General features: G+C 41.0%; 1 protein-coding gene across 7 annotated transcripts in view; it reads left to right on the forward strand.

Moving 5' to 3' along the window:
- Positions 1 to 17,437, forward strand: part of EXD2 (exonuclease 3'-5' domain containing 2) — a 64,090-nt gene that overhangs the window by 32,106 nt on the left and 14,547 nt on the right. For 6 of the 7 annotated variants that reach the window (XR_012379053.1, XM_025869804.2, XM_073895416.1 and 3 more), the window contains 5 exons: positions 1,836 to 1,962; positions 8,443 to 8,774; positions 10,011 to 10,117; positions 10,364 to 10,499; positions 15,405 to 15,761. Coding sequence is in view for 6 of the 7 variants with exons in the window: in XM_025869804.2 (XP_025725589.1) it covers positions 1,836 to 1,962; positions 8,443 to 8,774; positions 10,011 to 10,117; positions 10,364 to 10,499; positions 15,405 to 15,761 (1,059 nt within the window). In the remaining variant the exon portion in view is untranslated. The remainder of the gene's footprint in view (positions 1 to 1,835; positions 1,963 to 8,442; positions 8,775 to 10,010; positions 10,118 to 10,363; positions 10,500 to 15,404; positions 15,762 to 17,437) is intronic. The other variant, XM_073895417.1, reaches the window with a different exon arrangement.

Here is a 17,437-nt window from a genome sequence, read left to right on the forward strand (position 1 = left end):
CAGAAAAGGTCTGGAGAGGGGGGCAGGGGGATGGGTTAGCCTGGTGATGGGTATTAAGGAGGGCATGTACTGATGGAGCCCTGGGTGTTATACAAAGACAGTGAATCATGGAACACTACATCAAAAACTAACGATGTACTGTATGGTGACTAACATAACACAATAAAATTAAATTAAATAAAAAAAAAAAAAGAAAAGGTCTGGAGGGGCCACACCCTACTGTTAGGAGTTATTATTCCTAAGGAGTGGAAGTATGGGGCGATAGGCTTTTACTTTTCACCTGTGATGCTTTCCTGTTGTCTGAACTTTTAATAATAAGCATTCATTACTTTTATAATTTCCAACAAAACAGAAGAGAGTTTTTTGTCTCCCAAAGCCTTAATTTTCATTAATTGAACCAAGACATTATGTATTTTTCCCTAAGTATGTCTGGACCTGTTTTTACTTTTTAGTCAGTACTGCCTTTTGGGGGTAATGAAATCCATCAATTACTGCTGGTTTTTGTAGGGAAAGACTTCCTTTTCTTCATCATTATAATGATTTCATTTCCTACAGTACCTGAGGGAGTCCTGCTTGCAGTAACCCTGACGTGAACCCCCACCTCTAAGCTTCCTGCTCTAAAACTTCTAGTCTCTCACTCGGTAGCCAGGAAGTCAGCTCCACTTATGTAGACCAATGTGTTCTTAATTTCACATTTATTTCTTGTTTGGTATCTCCGAACCTTGGACAAATTAATTTTTTCTGCCACCCTGCAGCTATTTTAATCAGAAAGTGTTTTAAGGGCAGAAAGGTTATTTGTGTTTTTTTGTACCTTCAGTTTTCAAATTTGAAAAATAATTACATGAATACTAGCCAATGCAAATATAGAAACATATAAAGAAGATAGATAATCACCACAAATCCCATACCCAGAGATATCACTAACATGTGATTGATATCTTTCTAGTTATCTCTTTGTGCTTTGTCTCTCTCATAACTAGACTCACACACATACATCTGGAATGTGGTATATATAGTAACATAAAGGGACCACAACATATGTTTTCTCCCACAGTCTCTTTTTACTTAACTAATATGTCATGGACATCTTTTCACATCAATATAGATCCACATCCTTATTTTTTTTTTAAGACTTATTTATTTATTTTAGAGAGAGAAAGAGGGAGCATTTATTTGAGTGGGGGGCAGGGGCAGAGGGAGAGAATCATCAAATGGACTGCTGCTGGCTGAGCATGGAGCCCAGCAGGGCAGGGGAGGTGTGGGACTCCATCCCAGGACCCATGAGGTCATGACCTGAGCCAAAACCAAGAGTCAGATGCTTAACCGACTCAGCCACTCAGGTGCCCCATCCACGTCCTTATTTTTAATAGCTGTATGGAATTTAATTGCATAGATATTTAACCAGCCTTTTGTTGATGGGCATTTAGGTTGTTTCCAATTCTTTGCTCCTATAAATGGTACTGCAGTGAAGATCATTTTATGTGCATTTGTCCTTAGGGTAAATTCCTAGAAGTGGAATTCTTGAATCAGAGAATTTTCATGTTGAAAATTTTGAAAGCTCTCTATTGTTAAACTGTTTTCAGTAAAGCTTATAAAAATGGACTGTTCACAAATTTTAGATTAGACTGATTCTTCATGTTCCACCAATAGTAGATACAGTTATTTTTTTAAATCTTTACAATCTGATAAATTATTTATAATTTTTATTTTATTTCATCTGATGTCTAGTGAGTTTAATTGTCTGCCATCCGTGTATTGGCCATTTAAATGTCTTTTTTGATTTGCCTGTTCTTCTTTTGCCCATTTTTGATACATGACTTACTTATTTCTTATAGAAACAATTTGCTCTGTAATGGGCTCAGCCTGAAATCACTTGCTGAGACAGTTTTGAACTTTCCACTTGACAAGTCCCTTCTACTTCGTTGTAGCAACTGGGATGCTGAGCATCTTACTGAGGACCAGGTACTTCTTATCAGAGTAGTTGAAGAATGGAAGAGCCATTGCTTGTGAAGTATAGTTGTTCGTATAATTGTAATCTTCAAATATAAGTATTGGGGGGAAATACTTGAAAAGAGACTGACTGAGGTAACTGGTCTATAGTTTGTAAATGGTACTTAAGTAACAGAGTAAGAGTCCCTATTGTGTTTTATATTTTTGAGCATTTACTATATGCCAGGCATTTCAGAAAATGTAATTTTTAATTATGAATACAAATGCGTAATTAGAAAACCAAAGTGTTAATAAGACATTGTAAGAAACAGTGTCTTCCTCCCACTCACTGGCAACCAATTTCATTTCTTCCTGGTAATTACCATTATAAATTTAAATTACATGCATATATTACTCTTTCTTATTTTTTTGCAAGTTTTTTTTTTTTTTAAAGATTTTATTTATTTATTTGAGAGACAGAGAGAATGAGAGAGAAAGCACATGAGATGGGGGGAGGGTCCGAGGGAGAAGCAGACTCCCCGCCGAGCAGGGAGCCCGATGCGGGACTCGATCCCGGGACTCCAGGATCATGACCTGAGCCGAAGGCAGTCGCTTAACCAACTGAGCCACCCAGGCGCCCACTCTTTCTTATTTTTCATATTATCTTTTGACTTCTTACAGTGGAAGACATGATTTAATATTCTTGTAATTCCTCCGTCCCCAGACAAATACTTTTTCCCTTCCCCATATTCCCAATATAGCTAAATCATCATTTTTATCAGATTAATATCTACTTATATTGATATTATTTTAGCTGAACCACATAGTAAGCTACAATTAAGTTTTTTTCTTATACAACTTTTTGTTTTCCTAGGAGTAATAATTTGTAGTTTTGTTTGTTTTGTTTTCTATATACCTATTAACTGTTTCAAGCCCGGACCCTTTAATGGAACCCTACATCTTTTCTTGGCCGGTTCTGACACATGAGGTGACTTACTCCTTTCGTTTTCCCTTGGAGCTGTCCCTTCCAGACAGAACCCTTTGTCATCCTGCTTCTTTCCAAGAACCCTGCTGCCCAGCTCTGACCCTGGAATCTGCATTTACCCTCAGCCTAGAGAATCCCTTCACCTTTGTTCTGGAGTAGATCCTCCGTCTTTCAAATTCCATGTCTTTTCCCTTCCTTGTCTTGGAGTACATTAAGAAAGGGAGCATAGGAAATTAATTTATGATACCCTGCATGTCTGAAAAGATATTGGCTTCACTGTCTATGAACTGATATTTTCACTGAGTACAGCAGTTTTGGGTGAAAGTCATTTTCCTTCAGAATTCAAAGGTAATGTTCCCGGTCTTAGAGCTTCCAGTATTGATACTGAGCACGTCACTTGTTTTCCTTTCTGGAGAATCTTCACTTTATTCTTGTTTTTTCTTTTGTTTGTTTGTTTGAAGATTTTATTTATTTGACAGAGAGAGACAGCGAGAGAGGGAACACAAGCAGGGGGAGTGGGAGAGGGAGAAGCAGGCTCCCCTCTGCGCAGGGAGCCTGATGCGGGGATCGATCCCAGGACCCCAGGATCATGACCTGAGCCAAAGGCAGATGCTTAACAACTGAGCCAGCCAGGCGCCCCTATTCTTAGTTCCGAAAATTCATGATGATATACATTAGTGTGGGCTAGTTTTCATTTTAGTATTAGAAGCCAGTGGACCCTTTCAATCTGGAAGCTCATGTCTTTTAGTTCAGATAATTATTCTCATAATATTTCTTTGAAAATTTCCCTCCCTTTTGTTTCTAGAACTCATATTATTTGGATATTGGACGCCCTTGAATTGATCCTCTGATTTCCTAGGAAAAATATTTTCTCTCTGATTTTTCTCTCTCTGTATGTTTTGTTTTACCTTCTGGGAAATTTCCTCAAGTTTATCTTCTAACATTTCTATTGAATTTTTAATTATTCCTATCATAATTTTAAGTGACAAGAGATTCTTGGTGTCCTCTGAATATTCACTTTTAAAATTACTTTGTTTTTGTGTAATAGATACAGTATCTTCTGTTATTTTAGAGTATTAAAGATTTCTGAGGTTTTCTTCTTCCTGTATTGCTTCATTTTCCTCTGAGTTCCTTATATGAAATGTTTGATTTGGTCTTTGTCTTTCACATTAAATATTTTTCTTAAATGCTTAGATACTTGGCTGTCCATTCATATTTAAAGACACATTAAAAAGTTGATTGGGTCCATCAACTGTTGAATGAATAAGTAAAATGTGGTATAGCCTTATAATGGAGTATTATTCAGAAATAAAAAGGACACATGGTACAACATGGATGTGTCTTGAAAACATTATGCTAAGTGAAAGAAGCCAGTTGTAAAATATCATATCAGATTCTATTTTTATGAAATGTTCAGAATATATAAATCTATAGAGACAACAGAACTTAATGGTTGCCTAGGGCTGAAAGAAGTAGAGGATGACTGCTAAAGGGAATAAGGTTTCTTTTTGAGGTTATGGAAGTGTTTTAGTTTTGATTGTGGTGATGGGTTGTGCAATTCTATAAGTTTATTAAAATCCAGAATCTTGCACCATCTGAAAAGACATGTTTGGAACAATTGGAGACATTCAGATAGAGCTGTGTATTATTGTACTTTGTCACTCTTAAAGTTCTTGGGTGTGGTAATGGTGAGGTCATGTAGAAGAATGTCCTTGTTCTTCAGAAGTACATGCTGACACATTTAGAGATGAAGTATCATAATAGCTGCAACTTAATTTTGAAATGTGTTCAGGCAAAAAAAAAGTGTGCGGTGTCCATATTATAAAGAGATAAAGCAAGTATTGACAGTTGTGAACGTCAGTTGGCATTATTATTCTTTTAACTTTTCTTTAGGTTTGAAAACTTTTAAAATAAAAAGTTGGGGAGGAAAAGTTAATTGCTACCAAATTTGAAGCCAAATTTGTGATCCTTTTTATTGTGAGAATTCAGAATTTCCAAAGACTCTTATTCATTCTTTTTTTTTTTAATTTTTTAAGTTTATTTTCTTTAGTAACCTCTACACCCAAAAATGAGACTCGAACTCACAATCCCAAGATCAAGGGTTGCACGCTCTTCCTACTGAGCCATCCAGGTGCCCCTGTTCATTCTTTTCTTTCAATATTTTGTTCTAATTATAAACATAAAGCTTAATGAGATTTTAGAAAATGCTATTTAAATTTGAATTTTAAGAAATGGATTGAGAACATAGCAAATATAGCCAGGGCTTTTGGACCAGTGGGCTTTATTATCAGTACCTATAGATTATAGTCACATGTCAGTAACTGAAACTCTTTTTTTCTCAGGCTACTCACTTTCTCCAGAGATGAATCATCTAGTTTTCTGCCCAAGAGGTATAAGCCCCGCTGCTTACATTCTGGTTGCTGAGTGGGGAAAGGTATTGGTAGTTTCACCAGTCCATATGTACACTTTCCCATAGTCCCTTTCTCAGGTGACACTTTGCCCCCCCCTCCCCCCATGCCAGGCCTGGTGTTACTAGATCCAGATCCTCTGTGAGTTAGCCATTATAGGACTTAAACTTTTACTTTTGGTGGGGGGGGTTGGAGAAGGAGTTATTGCCAGCCCTGTGGTATAAAGGACAAGGTTTAGGTTCTAAGTGTTTTTTATGGAGGCTTTCGCCTAATCTTCTTGTTTTCACCCCTACACGTACTTGCTTTCACAGATACCTGGTGCTTCCCATTCCTAATGTTTTGCCATTCTCTGTGGCTCAAATTAACTTAATTCTTGGAGTTTTGGCTTACCACCCCCACAGACCTAGATTTTAGCCTTCTCTTGTTTGCCAAGTTGGTCGCTACTTGTTCATCCTTCCAAAATGTTGTTATTGGAAAGATTTAGCTGATATCTTCAGGTTAACATTATCCTGTGAGAGAGTTTTGGTAGTCAAATTATCTGAATTTGTTTTCTGCAGCTATTTCTGACTTTCTGTGACCCTACGTAAGTCACTTCTTTGTGCCTTGGTTCCTTTCTTTTTTTCTTTTTTAAACAGTTTTATTGTGGTAGCACTTACATACGATATAATTCAGACACTTAAAGTATACAAATTGGGGCACCTGGCTGACCCAGTCTGTAGAGCATGTGACTCATAATCTCAGGATCGTGAGTTCAAGCCCCATGTTGGACATGGAGCCTACTTAAAAAAAATAATAAAGTGTAAAAATCAATGGATTTTAGTATTTTTATAGGGTTGTGCAACCATCACCACTAATTTTAGAACATTTTTATCACCCCAAAAAGAAACTCCATACCTGATTAGCAGTCACTTCCCATCCTATAGTCACATCCCATCCCCCCCACAACACCCTAACACTAGGCAACCACTAATCTACCTTTTGTCTTTATACATTTGTCTATTTTGGACATTTCATATAAATGGAATCATACAATATATGGTCTTTTGTGATTGGCTTCTTAATTTTCCATGTTTTTGTGGTTCATTCATGTTTTAACATTTATTGGTACTTTATTTCTTTTTATTGCTATGCAATACTCCATTATATGGATATATTACATTTTGTTTATCCATTCATCGGTTGGTGGAGGTTTGGATGGCTTTCATTTTTTGGCTGTTACGAGGAATGCCACTATAAATATTTGTGTATAAAATTTTGTGTGGACATATATCATATGTTTTTACTTGTCTTGGGTGTATACCTAGGAGTGGAATTGCTGGATCATAAACTTTATGTTTAACTCTTTAAGGAACTGCCAGACTGTTTTGCAAAGTAGCTGTACCATTTTATTTTCTTACTGGCAAAGTGTGAAGGTTCCAATTTTCCACATCCTCACCAACACTTGTTACTATCTTTTTGATTAGAGCCATACTAGTAGGTATGAAATGGTATTTCATTGTGGTTTTGATTTACATTTCCCTGGTGGCTAATGATGCGGAACGTCTTTTCATGTGCTTGTTGGCTATTTGTATATTTTCTTTGGAGAAGCATCTATTCAAATCCTTTGCTCATTTTTTAATTGAGTTGTTTGTTTTTATATTGTTGACTTTTAAGAGTTCTTTATATATTTTGGACCCTAGTCCCTTATTAGATATATAATGTGTAAATATTTCCTCCCATTCTTCAGGTGGTCTTTTCACTTATTTGGTTGAGGTCACCATTTGAAGCAAAAAAGATTTTAATATTGATGATGCCCAGTTAATCTATTTTTTTGCTTATCACTTATGCTTTTAGTGTTGTATCCAAGAAATCATTGTCTACTCCAAGGTCATGAACATTTACTCCTATGTTTTCTTTTACAAGTCTTAGATTTTAGCTCTTACATTTATGTTTATGATCCATTTTGAGTTAATTTTTGTGTGTGATGTGAGGTAGGGGTCCAATTTTATTCTTTTACATGTGGTCATCCAGTTGTCTCAGCAGCATCTGTTGAAAGTGCCTTGGTTTTCTTAACAGTTTGTTAAAAAGCACTTTATTTTTTTTTTTAAGATTTTATTTATTTATTTATTTGAGAGAGCGTGAGAGAGAGAATGAGTGGGAGGAGAGGCAGAAGGAGAAGGAGAAGCAGACTCCCCACTGAGCAGGGAGCCTGACACAGGGCTCGATCCCAGGACCCAGGGATCATGACCTGAGCTGAAGGCAGACATTTAACCGACTGAACCCCCCAGGTGCCCCTAAAAAGCACTTTAAACTGTTCACATTCAAGCACACTCTTTTCCTGTGGGATACAACCTGCTGGTAGATGTATAGATTGTTGAGTCTAGGTGGAAGATTTTATCCAAACCTATTTTATTCTAAAAGCATAAAAAATCCTCCCTAATAGTATTATTTACCAGGCTTGGTTACTAAAGATAAATTAAAGGAATTTTAAAGTCTTTACTCCCTTTGTTGGGAAAAGCTATTAATGATAGTTTTGGCTACTTTTATTTATGACCAGCTTTTCCGTCACCAGTTGCTTGGGAGGGTGGCTTACCATTATTAAATAAATGAATTCCAGAAATGAGCCCTTTTGACTTTTGATTTGAGGCCCATGCTTGAAACCCATGCTTGTTTTCCACATCTTAATGGCAGGTTGTTTCTGATTGAAAGTCACACAGGCCTCTCAGTAAATCTTGTCTTCAGGTGTTCTAGATGATGGCCACCTCCAAAGTGAATTTCATGTACTAGTTGTCAAACTTGTGGTGACTACCCTTACCCAAACTTGAGAAAAATCTGTCTATCAGATTTGGTAATAGATAGAAAGAAACTTCACTGGGTTTATATAGGTTAGGATTTTTGACTATTCAAAGTCATTATTTTAACATAGACAAGAAACATGAAGATTGATTATACTATTCAGTTTACTTTCATATAGTGTGAAATATTTTATCATAAAAGGTTTTTAAGAAGTACATGGTGCTAAGGGTATTGTACATCTTGAATTAGAATTCTGAAAGTTGTCTGCATCCTTGTGATTGACTTGGAAATTGCACTCTCTGGTTTGCCTTCCAGATTCCACTGATCTCTGACTTTTCTCTTCAGGTGATTTATGCTGCCAGGGATGCCCAGATTTCAGTGGCTCTCTTTCTCCATCTTCTTGGATACCCTTTCTCTAGGAATTCAACTCTAGATGAAAACGATGACCACGTGGGCTGGAGAAAAGCCTTGGAAAATTGCCAGGATGTGGTAGACATCCCATTCCGAAGCAAAGGACTCAGCCGACTGGAGGAAGAGGTTAATGGGGAAGCAGCAGAAGCTCAGCAGAAGCCAAGAAATAAGAAGTCTAAGACAGATGGAATGATGGCAGGCAACCACCAAGGGAGAGATCCCAGAAAGCATAAAAGAAAGCCCCTGGGGGTGGGCTATTCCGCCAGGTAACTGAGTTGTTCTCTGTCTGGTAGAGAGAGACTCAGAGGCCCAGCCTCCAGCAAAAGTCATGATGCTTCATCTTGGGTCTGGGGAGAAGGTTGTGTAGTAGGGTAGCAGGTGCTCCAGAGGTTAAATTTTTTTTCCCCCAGAGGTTAATATGATTTTCCCTTTCCTTCAAGGACATTTGGAGCTATCCTTTGATCTATTTGTGTATTTTCCTCCTTTTCCCCTTCTTTTACTTTGTAATTTTTAGAATTGAATGGATATAAGGAGAGCTTAACCTAGCTTTGTTACTGATCCTGATATGACCTGAGCCTTGTAACTTCTCTAGTTATAAATGAGGGTATAATTATTACTCCTTGCTTGCTCAGGATATCTGTGAAAATGAATAACATGAATTTGCCTCATACATTTCGGGAGAAATGCATCATCTGATTTCCTCCTCATTTGGTATTTGATTATTTAGAAAGGCATCCAGCTCTAAGCCAATATCATTCTCTAACCAGTGAGAGTTTTTCTGTACAACTTACGCCTCTGTTGCAAAAAGATGACTAGTAAGTACTTTGGAGTGGAAGTTTGATCCCTGTAGCAGAGTGCCTTTAGGAAATGAATGATTAAATTGAAGCAAGTATTGCGTATGAGCCAGAAATAAACCCATGTGGCCCTCATTACTTCAGCTTGAAGTTCTTTAATTTTAATTTACTTTGTTTAATCCAGTGATTACTCTGTAGAGCAGTTTTCTTGGTGCTTTGTTCCTGTTCGCCTTCACAGCCGAGCTGTGTATATACTACCCAACTCACTCCTTGTTCCATAAATATAAAAACTAGATAAATGAATTCATTTTTAGTTCCTAGGCCTTGCAGGTGGAGGAACAAACACGCTTTTTTTTTGCCCTATTTTTTTCCATAAATATAATGTTTGACCCTAATGTTGAGGATAGCTGGAGTCACTCAGAAGACAACATGGGAGGAGCGTCTGGGTGGCTGTCGGTTAAGCGTCTGCCTTTGGCTCAGGTCACGTGGGATTGAGCCCCGCATCGGGCTCCCTGCTCAGTGGAGAGCCTACTTCTCCGTCTCCCTCTGCTGCTCCCCCTGCTTGTGTGCTCTTTCTTAATCTCTCTCTGCCAAATAAATAAATAAAATCTTAAAAAAAAAAAAAAAAGAAAGACAACATGGGAGGCAACTGATACCTTGACCCAGAGCTAGCTTCCAGTTTTAGATTAATCTCTCCTTTCCCTGCAGAAAATCACCCCTCTATGATAACTGCTTCCTCCATGCTCCTGATGGACAGCCCCTCTGCACTTGTGACCGAAGGAAAGCTCAGTGGTACCTGGACAAAGGCATTGGAGGTGTGAGACTTACCCGTCCTGTTTCATCTATATTTAGGTGCATGTGGGTACAGGCAGGAGGTGGAGAGAGAGACAAGGGGCGGGGAGGGATAGGAGAAGGCAGAACGACCTTGAGACAAGTGGGATGTGGCTGTTCAGAAGCCAGAAATCATGATCTCTGCCAGGACACTGCAGAGAACATTTCAGGTGGGGCTTCTTTCCTGAGGGACAGGTGGGCAAACGCTGACCTCTTGTCTTTTCTCTAAGAGCTGGTGAGTGAGGAGCCTTTTGTGGTCAAGCTACAGTTTGAACCTGCAGGAAGACCCGAATCTCCAGGAGACTATTACTTGATGGTTAAAGAGAACCTGTGTGTAGTCTGTGGCAAGAAAGACTCGTACATTCGGTGAGTGTGGGGTTGGGCCACCCAGACTGCCTGCCTCCGATGGAAACTGCCTTGGTAGCCACATGTGGAGCTCTCAGGTATTGGTTGAATCTGCCAGCTTTGGCTGAGAGACTTGTCTGTAGGGGTCCTCCCAGTTTTCCCGAGAACTTCTCCCCTCTGTGTGGTCCTGCTGCCGTGCTCTCCTGCCTATCCTGAGCCCCGTTCTTGGTTTTAAGAATGCAGTACTCTTCTTAGTAACAGTTTGCCATAAAGAGAGTGGTTCCCCTTTGCTCATGAAAGACTGGGGACCCATTTCTTTCAGAAGCTGCCTTTCTCTCTGTGTCCTTATAATCTTCCCATGAGTGGCTCACAACTTTCTGAGCCTTGATACTGTTCGTGGCGTACAGGCATACCTAGGCATACCTCAGAGCTATTGCAGGTCTGTTTCCAGCCCACCGTAATAAAGCAAATACCGCAGTAAAGTGAGTGAGTCAGGGGTGCCTGGCCGGCTTAGTCGGGGGAGAGTGCGATTCTTGATCTTGGGGTTGTAAGTTCGAGGTCCGCGTTGGGTGTTGAGATTACTTAAAAATAAAATCTTTAGGGGCGCCTGGGTGGCTCAGTCAATTAGATGACCAACTTTGATTTCAGCTCAGGACATGATCTCAGGGTCATGAGATCAAGCCGCATTGGGGTCCATGCTGGGCATGGAGCCTGCTTAAGATTCTCTCTCTCCCTCTGCTCCTACCCACCCCCACTCACACTCCGTCTCTTTCTAAATAAATAAATAAATAAAGTCTTCAAAAAAAAATGTGAGTCAAATGAATTTTCTGGTTTTCCCAGTCATTTAAAAATTATGTTTACACTATACTGTAGACTGTTAGTTGTGCAGTAGTGTTATATCTAAAAAAACAATGTATATACTTTTTTTTTTTTAAAGATTTTATTTATTTGACAGAGACACAGCGAGAGGGAACACAAACAGGGGGAGTGGGAGAGGGAGAAGCAGGCTTCCCGCTGAGCAGGGAGCCCGAAGTGGGACTCGATCCCAGGACCGTGGGATCATGACCCGAGCCGAAGGCAGACGCTTAACAACTGAGCCACCTAGGCACCCCGCAATGTATATACTTTCATTTAAAAATATTTTATTGCTGGGGTGCCTGGCTGGCTCAATTGATTAAGCATCCGACTCTTGATTTTGGCTCAGGTCATGATCTCAAAGTCGTGAGATCCAGCCCTGCATCAGGCTCTGTGCTGAGCATGGAGCCTGCTTGAGCTTCTCTCTCCATCTCCTTCTGCCCCTCCCCCCCTGCTCACTCTCTCTATATAAAACAAAACAAAACAAAACCTTTATTGCTGGGGCACCCGGCTGGCTCAGCCAGCAGAGGATGTGACTCTTGATTCTTGGGGTCATGAATTCGAGCCACGTGTTGGGTGTAGAGATTACTTTAAAAATACATAATAAATAAAAATACTCTATTGCTAAAAAATGCTCACCACATCTGAGCTTTCAATGAGCCGTAATCTTTTTGCTGGGGGAGGTTATTGCCATGATGTTGACGGTTGCTGACTGATCAGGGTGGTGGCTGTGGCAGTTTCTTAAAATAAGACAACAGTGAAGTTTGCTGCAATCGATTAACTCTTCATGAATGATTACTCTGTAGCATGTGATGTTGTTTGATAGCATTTCGCCCATAGAAGAACTTCTTCCAAAATGGAGTTAGTCCTCTCAGATTTTACCACTGCCTAGTCAACTAAGTTCATGTAGTATTTTAAATCCATTGTTGTCATTTCAACAAGCTTCACAGCCTCTTCACTGGGAGTAGATCCCATCTCAAGAAACCTCTTTCTTTGCTCATTCAACAAGAAGCAACTCCTCAATCCATTTAAGTTTTATCATAAGATAAAACAATTGCTACAGTTCGGTCCCATCTTCAGGTTCCACTTCTAATTCCGGTTCTCTTGCTGTTTCCCACCACATCTGCAGTTACTTCCTCCACCAAAGTCTTAAACCCCTCGAAGTCATCCATGAGGGCTAGAGAGTCCTGTTAATTAGTGTTGGTATTTTGACCTCTTCCCATGATCATGAATGTTCTTAATGGCATCTAAAATGGTGAATCCTTTCCAGAAGGTTTTCAGTTTACTTTGTCCAGATCCATTAGAGGAATCTCTGTTTATGGTAGCTATAGCCTTATGAAATGTATTTCTTAAATAAATAAAAAGACTTAAATATCAAAATTACTGCTTGATCCACAGGCTGCAGAATAGATAGCGTGTTAGCAGACCTGAAAAGAACATTAATCTCGCTGTACATCTCTATCAGAGTTCTTGGGTGACCAGATACACTATCAATGAGCAGTAATATTTTATTTTTTTTTAAAGATTTTATTTATTTAATTGACAGAGAGAGAGAGAGAGAGAGAGACAGAGAGAGAGGGAACACAAGCAGGGGGAGTGGGAGAGGGAGAAGCAGGCTTCCCGCCGAGCAGGGAGCCCGATGCAGGGCTCGATCCCAGGACCCTGGGATCATGACCTGAGCTGAAGGCAGTTGCCTAACCAACTGAGCCACCCAGGCGCCCCAGTAATATTTTATTTTTTAAAGATTTTATTTATTTATTTATTTGAGAAAGAGCACAGAGCATGAGTGGGCAGCGAGGGACACAGAGAGAGGGACAAGCAGACTCTCCACTGAGCAGGGAGCCTGATGTGGGGCTCCGTCCCAGGACCCTAGGATCATGACCTGAGCCGAAGGTAGACACTCAGCTGACTGAGCCACCCAGGCACCCCCAGCAGTAATATTTTAAAAGGAATTTTGGGTTTTTTTCCTGCATAGTAGTCCCAACAGTGGGATTAAAATATTCAGTAAACCATGTGGTAAACAGGTATGCTGTCATCCAGGCTTTGTCGTTCCGTTTAGAGAGCACAGGCAGAGTAGATTTAGCATAATTCTGAAGGGCTCCGGGATTTTTGGAATGGTCCATGCGCATTGGCTTCAACTTAAAGTCACCAGCTGCATTAGTCCCAAGTAAGAGAGTCAGCCTGGCTTTTGAAGTTTTGAAGCCAGGCATGGACTTCTCCTCTTTAGCTGTGAAAATCCTAGATGGCATCTTCTTGCAGTCGAAGGCTATTTCATCCATAGTGAAAATCTGCTGTTAAGTGTATCCACCTTCGTTAATGATCTTAGCTAGATCTTCTGCATAACTCACTGCAGCTTCTACATCAGCACTTGGGGCTTCATCTTGTACTTTGATGTTTAGGGAGATGGTTTCTTTCCTTAAACCTCATGAACCAACCCCTGCTGGCTTCAGACTTTTCTTCTGCAGCTTCACCTGTCTCAGCCTTCACAGAATTGAAGAGTTAGGGCCTTGCCCTGGATTAGGCTTTGGCTTAAGATAACCGAATGGCTGGTTTGGTCTTCTGTCCAGACCACTAACCTTTCTCCATGTCAGCAGTAAGGCTGTTTGGTTTGCATAGCATTTATGTGTTCACTGGAGCAGCACTTTTAATTGCCTTCAAGAACTTCTCCCGTGTAGTCACAACTTGGCTAACTGCAGCAGGAGGCCTAGCTTTTGGTCTGTCTTGGCTTTCGACATGCCTTCCTCACTAAATGTGATCATTTCTAGCTTTTGATTTAAAGTGGGAGACATGCCTCTCTTCCTTTCACTTGAACACTTAGAGGTCATTGTAGTAGGTTATTAATTGGCCTGATATCAATATCATTGCATCTCAAGGAGTAAGGAGGTCCGAGGAGAGGGAGAGAGACACAGGAATGGCCGGTTGGTGAGGCAGTCAGAACACACGCATTTATCTATTGAGTGCGCTGTCTTACGTGGGCGTGGTTCATGGCCTCCCAAAACAATTACTATAGTGACACCTAGGATAGTGATCACAGATCAGCATAACAAATATAGTAACAATGAAAAAGTTTGAAATGTTGAGGGAATTACCAAAATGTGACACAGAGACACAAAGTGAACAAATGCTGTTGGGAAAAAAAAAAACAGGGCCAATAAACTTGCATGATGCAGAGTTGCCACAGACTTTCAATTTGTAAAAAATGCAATATCTGGAAAGTGCAGTAAAGTGAGGTATGCCTGTATTCAGAGGCCTGAAGGCACACTTTGGCTATACTCCCTGGCTTCAGTGGAGTAACTCACTTTCCTACTCTCCTCTTACTAAGTGAGACAAATAGTTGTGAATGCCAAGAGTTTTTCCTGAGAGCTCAGTTCTCCTTGGAAAAGAACCATGGGCCTTGATGAGCCACGGACATAGTCTGAGTAAGGGGTTCCTCAGATGAGGAAATTTGCTTTTTTTTTAAAAAAGATTTTATTTATTTATTTGACAGAGAGAGACACAGTGAGAGAGGGAACACAAGCAGGGGGAGTGGGAGAGGGAGAAGCCGACTTCCCGCGGAGCAGGGAGCCTGATGCGGGGCTCGATCCCAGGACCCTGGGATCATGACCTGAGCTGAAGGCAGCCGCCTAACGACTGAGCCACCCAGACGTCCCGAAATTTGCTTTTTTTAGGTCACCAGGCTTCCAAAATTTCAGGAGTAGAGGGACCTGCTACATGCTTTGAGAGAGTTATTTTCCAGGTGTTAAAGGTCATTAGAATTTTTTTTCATTTCTCTGATACTTTTCCTTCTGGGAGCACAGTTGTTATTAGCCTTCCCCTGCCTTGGCCCTCCGCTGACTCTTGCTAGCAGGTGGTATGAACTTGCTCCTCGGAGAGAGGAAACTAAGGCACAGCTAGGCAGGTAGGCCGAGAGTGGAAGAAGCAGTATTGCCTTTAATCTCTGTTGGGTTGTGGTGCCCAAGGCTTCTCAGTCCTGTGTAGGCCCAGATGAGAATCCCAGTGGCCTGCCTCCTAGCTCCACCTGTGTTCTGTGTCCTTTGCTAACGAGCACTGCCTTCTGGGTGGGCTTGGCAGGAAGAACGTGATTCCGCATGAGTACCGGAAGCACTTCCCCATTGAGATGAAGGACCACAACTCGCACGATGTGCTTCTGCTCTGCACCTCCTGCCACGCCATCTCTAACTACTATGACAACCACCTGAAGCAGCAGCTGGCCAGAGAGTTCCAGGCCCCCATTGGCTCCGAGGAGGGTCTGCGCCTGCTGGAAGACCCTGAGCGCCGGCAGGTACGCTCTGGGGCCAGGGCCCTGCTCAACGCGGAGAGCCTGCCTGCTCATCGAAAGGAGGAGCTGCTGCAAGCACTCAGAGAGTTTTATAACACAGACACAGTCACGGATGAGATGCTTCAAGAGGCTGCCAGCCTGGAGACAAGGTACAGTGGACAGTTCTGGTCTGAGAAGGGATTGAGGAATAACCCAGTGGCATTAACCCTGACTACTTAGTGAGGATGCTTGCCAGGAAGGGGGCGGGGCATTAGCCATTTAGTGCAGAGCATAGCCTCCTCTTCTCCCACTGAGCGTCTAATGGCTTAAAATACCGTAGGGCTGGGAGTGAAGAATCAGTTTGAGGATTTCCTTTCCATAGGAGACTTGCCTTCTGTCCTTGACCCTTTAGGGTCATCTACATCCAGTCGTTTTCATGATTAGCAGATGAGCTCAAATGCAGTGGAGCTGTGCCTTAGGCATTCTATGCAGAAGTAAATCCTAAAGTTGGCACAGGAGATGAAAATAATCCTCAAAAAATACCCTCGGGTCTCTGAAGTTGCTCATGAGTACAACGTATGTGGCTTTATGTCTCTTATCTTACCCAGGTCTGTGGGAACTGAGACCAATGATTGGATTCATGTTCGCTGTCTCATCTGCACTCAGGGTCCTGGCCCACCGAATAGAATGTTGGCCAGAATTGCTCTTACTGTTCATGTTACTTTTCTCCTTTTTCCTTCCTTCTTTGCTTTCTCTCCTTCCCCATGAGTACAGAGTTGAACTCGTGACTTAATTCAGTGTTCCTCAGTGAGAAGCCAATGGTCCTGAGAAATGAATGGGTACACGGCTGCGTGAAAGAGACTCTGGGCCACCTGCTCTAGTTTTGCTTCCCGGTATCACTTTTCCAGTAGTACTAGGGACTGAAGGAATTGCACTGATAAGTTCACAAAACCGTGAGAGTGATGCTGGTGGCCTATACAGTTTCATTACCCAAAAATCTTAAAGATAGCAGCAACATTTATCAAACGGTTATAGATATCCTCGTCTACTTAACCAAGCTAATAAACTTTCTATAAATTGCCTTAATTGGTTCTTCTAACAACCCTATGAAATAGGATTTAGATTTCTTACTGGTAACTGCTAGCATTATATCTTGCATTTCTTAAATCTTTTGAAGTTGAAAAAAAACAGTACTAATGAGTTTTATCCTTATAACTATTTTATGAGGTTGTAGAATAGATGTTATTTTCCAAGTTTTATGTTCGCTACCCTGAGGTTAAAGTTAAGTAACTTGCCAAGATCTGATTAGAAATTAGTGAGACTGGTTCCTTTGGCCAGTTCCCAGATGTATTTGCTAAAACAACTAAACTTTCCCCTTTGAGCCACGGACCTTTCTAACCAATCACCTTGCTGACTTGGATAGAGGGATGCTGGACTTGGATGTCGGGGGCCGAGAAGAATAGCTGTTTGGGGGGAGCTAGGCATGTTAGTGGTACACTTGTGAGCTAAGCAGTAAAGTGGCTGCAGACCCCGAGAGAGCACTAGCACTGCTAGAATTGGGGAGAGGGTATTGAGAGGGGGGTCTGGGTGCAAGGAGGGGAACTGAGTCCATAGGGTTGGGGCTTCCTCAAGAAAAGTAGTCATTACTCACGGGAGGTGAAAGCACTGTTTGCAGGGCATTAGAGCACTTTTTAAGGTCTCTCTGCTTAGTTAGGAAGAAGGCAGGGATTCATCTTCCATTAAACAGCACCGGCTGCACAACTATTTCATAGGACCAAAACATGTCTCTCATGGATGTGGTTTGGCATTCTTTTTTTTTTTTTCTTAAAGACTGTAATTTTGAGTA

The sequence above is a fragment of the Callorhinus ursinus genome, unplaced genomic scaffold (assembly GCF_003265705.2).
Source record: "Callorhinus ursinus isolate GAN/ISIS: 27379988/994484 unplaced genomic scaffold, GSC_fseal_2.0 scaffold8, whole genome shotgun sequence".
Taxonomy (NCBI): Eukaryota; Metazoa; Chordata; class Mammalia; order Carnivora; family Otariidae; genus Callorhinus; species Callorhinus ursinus.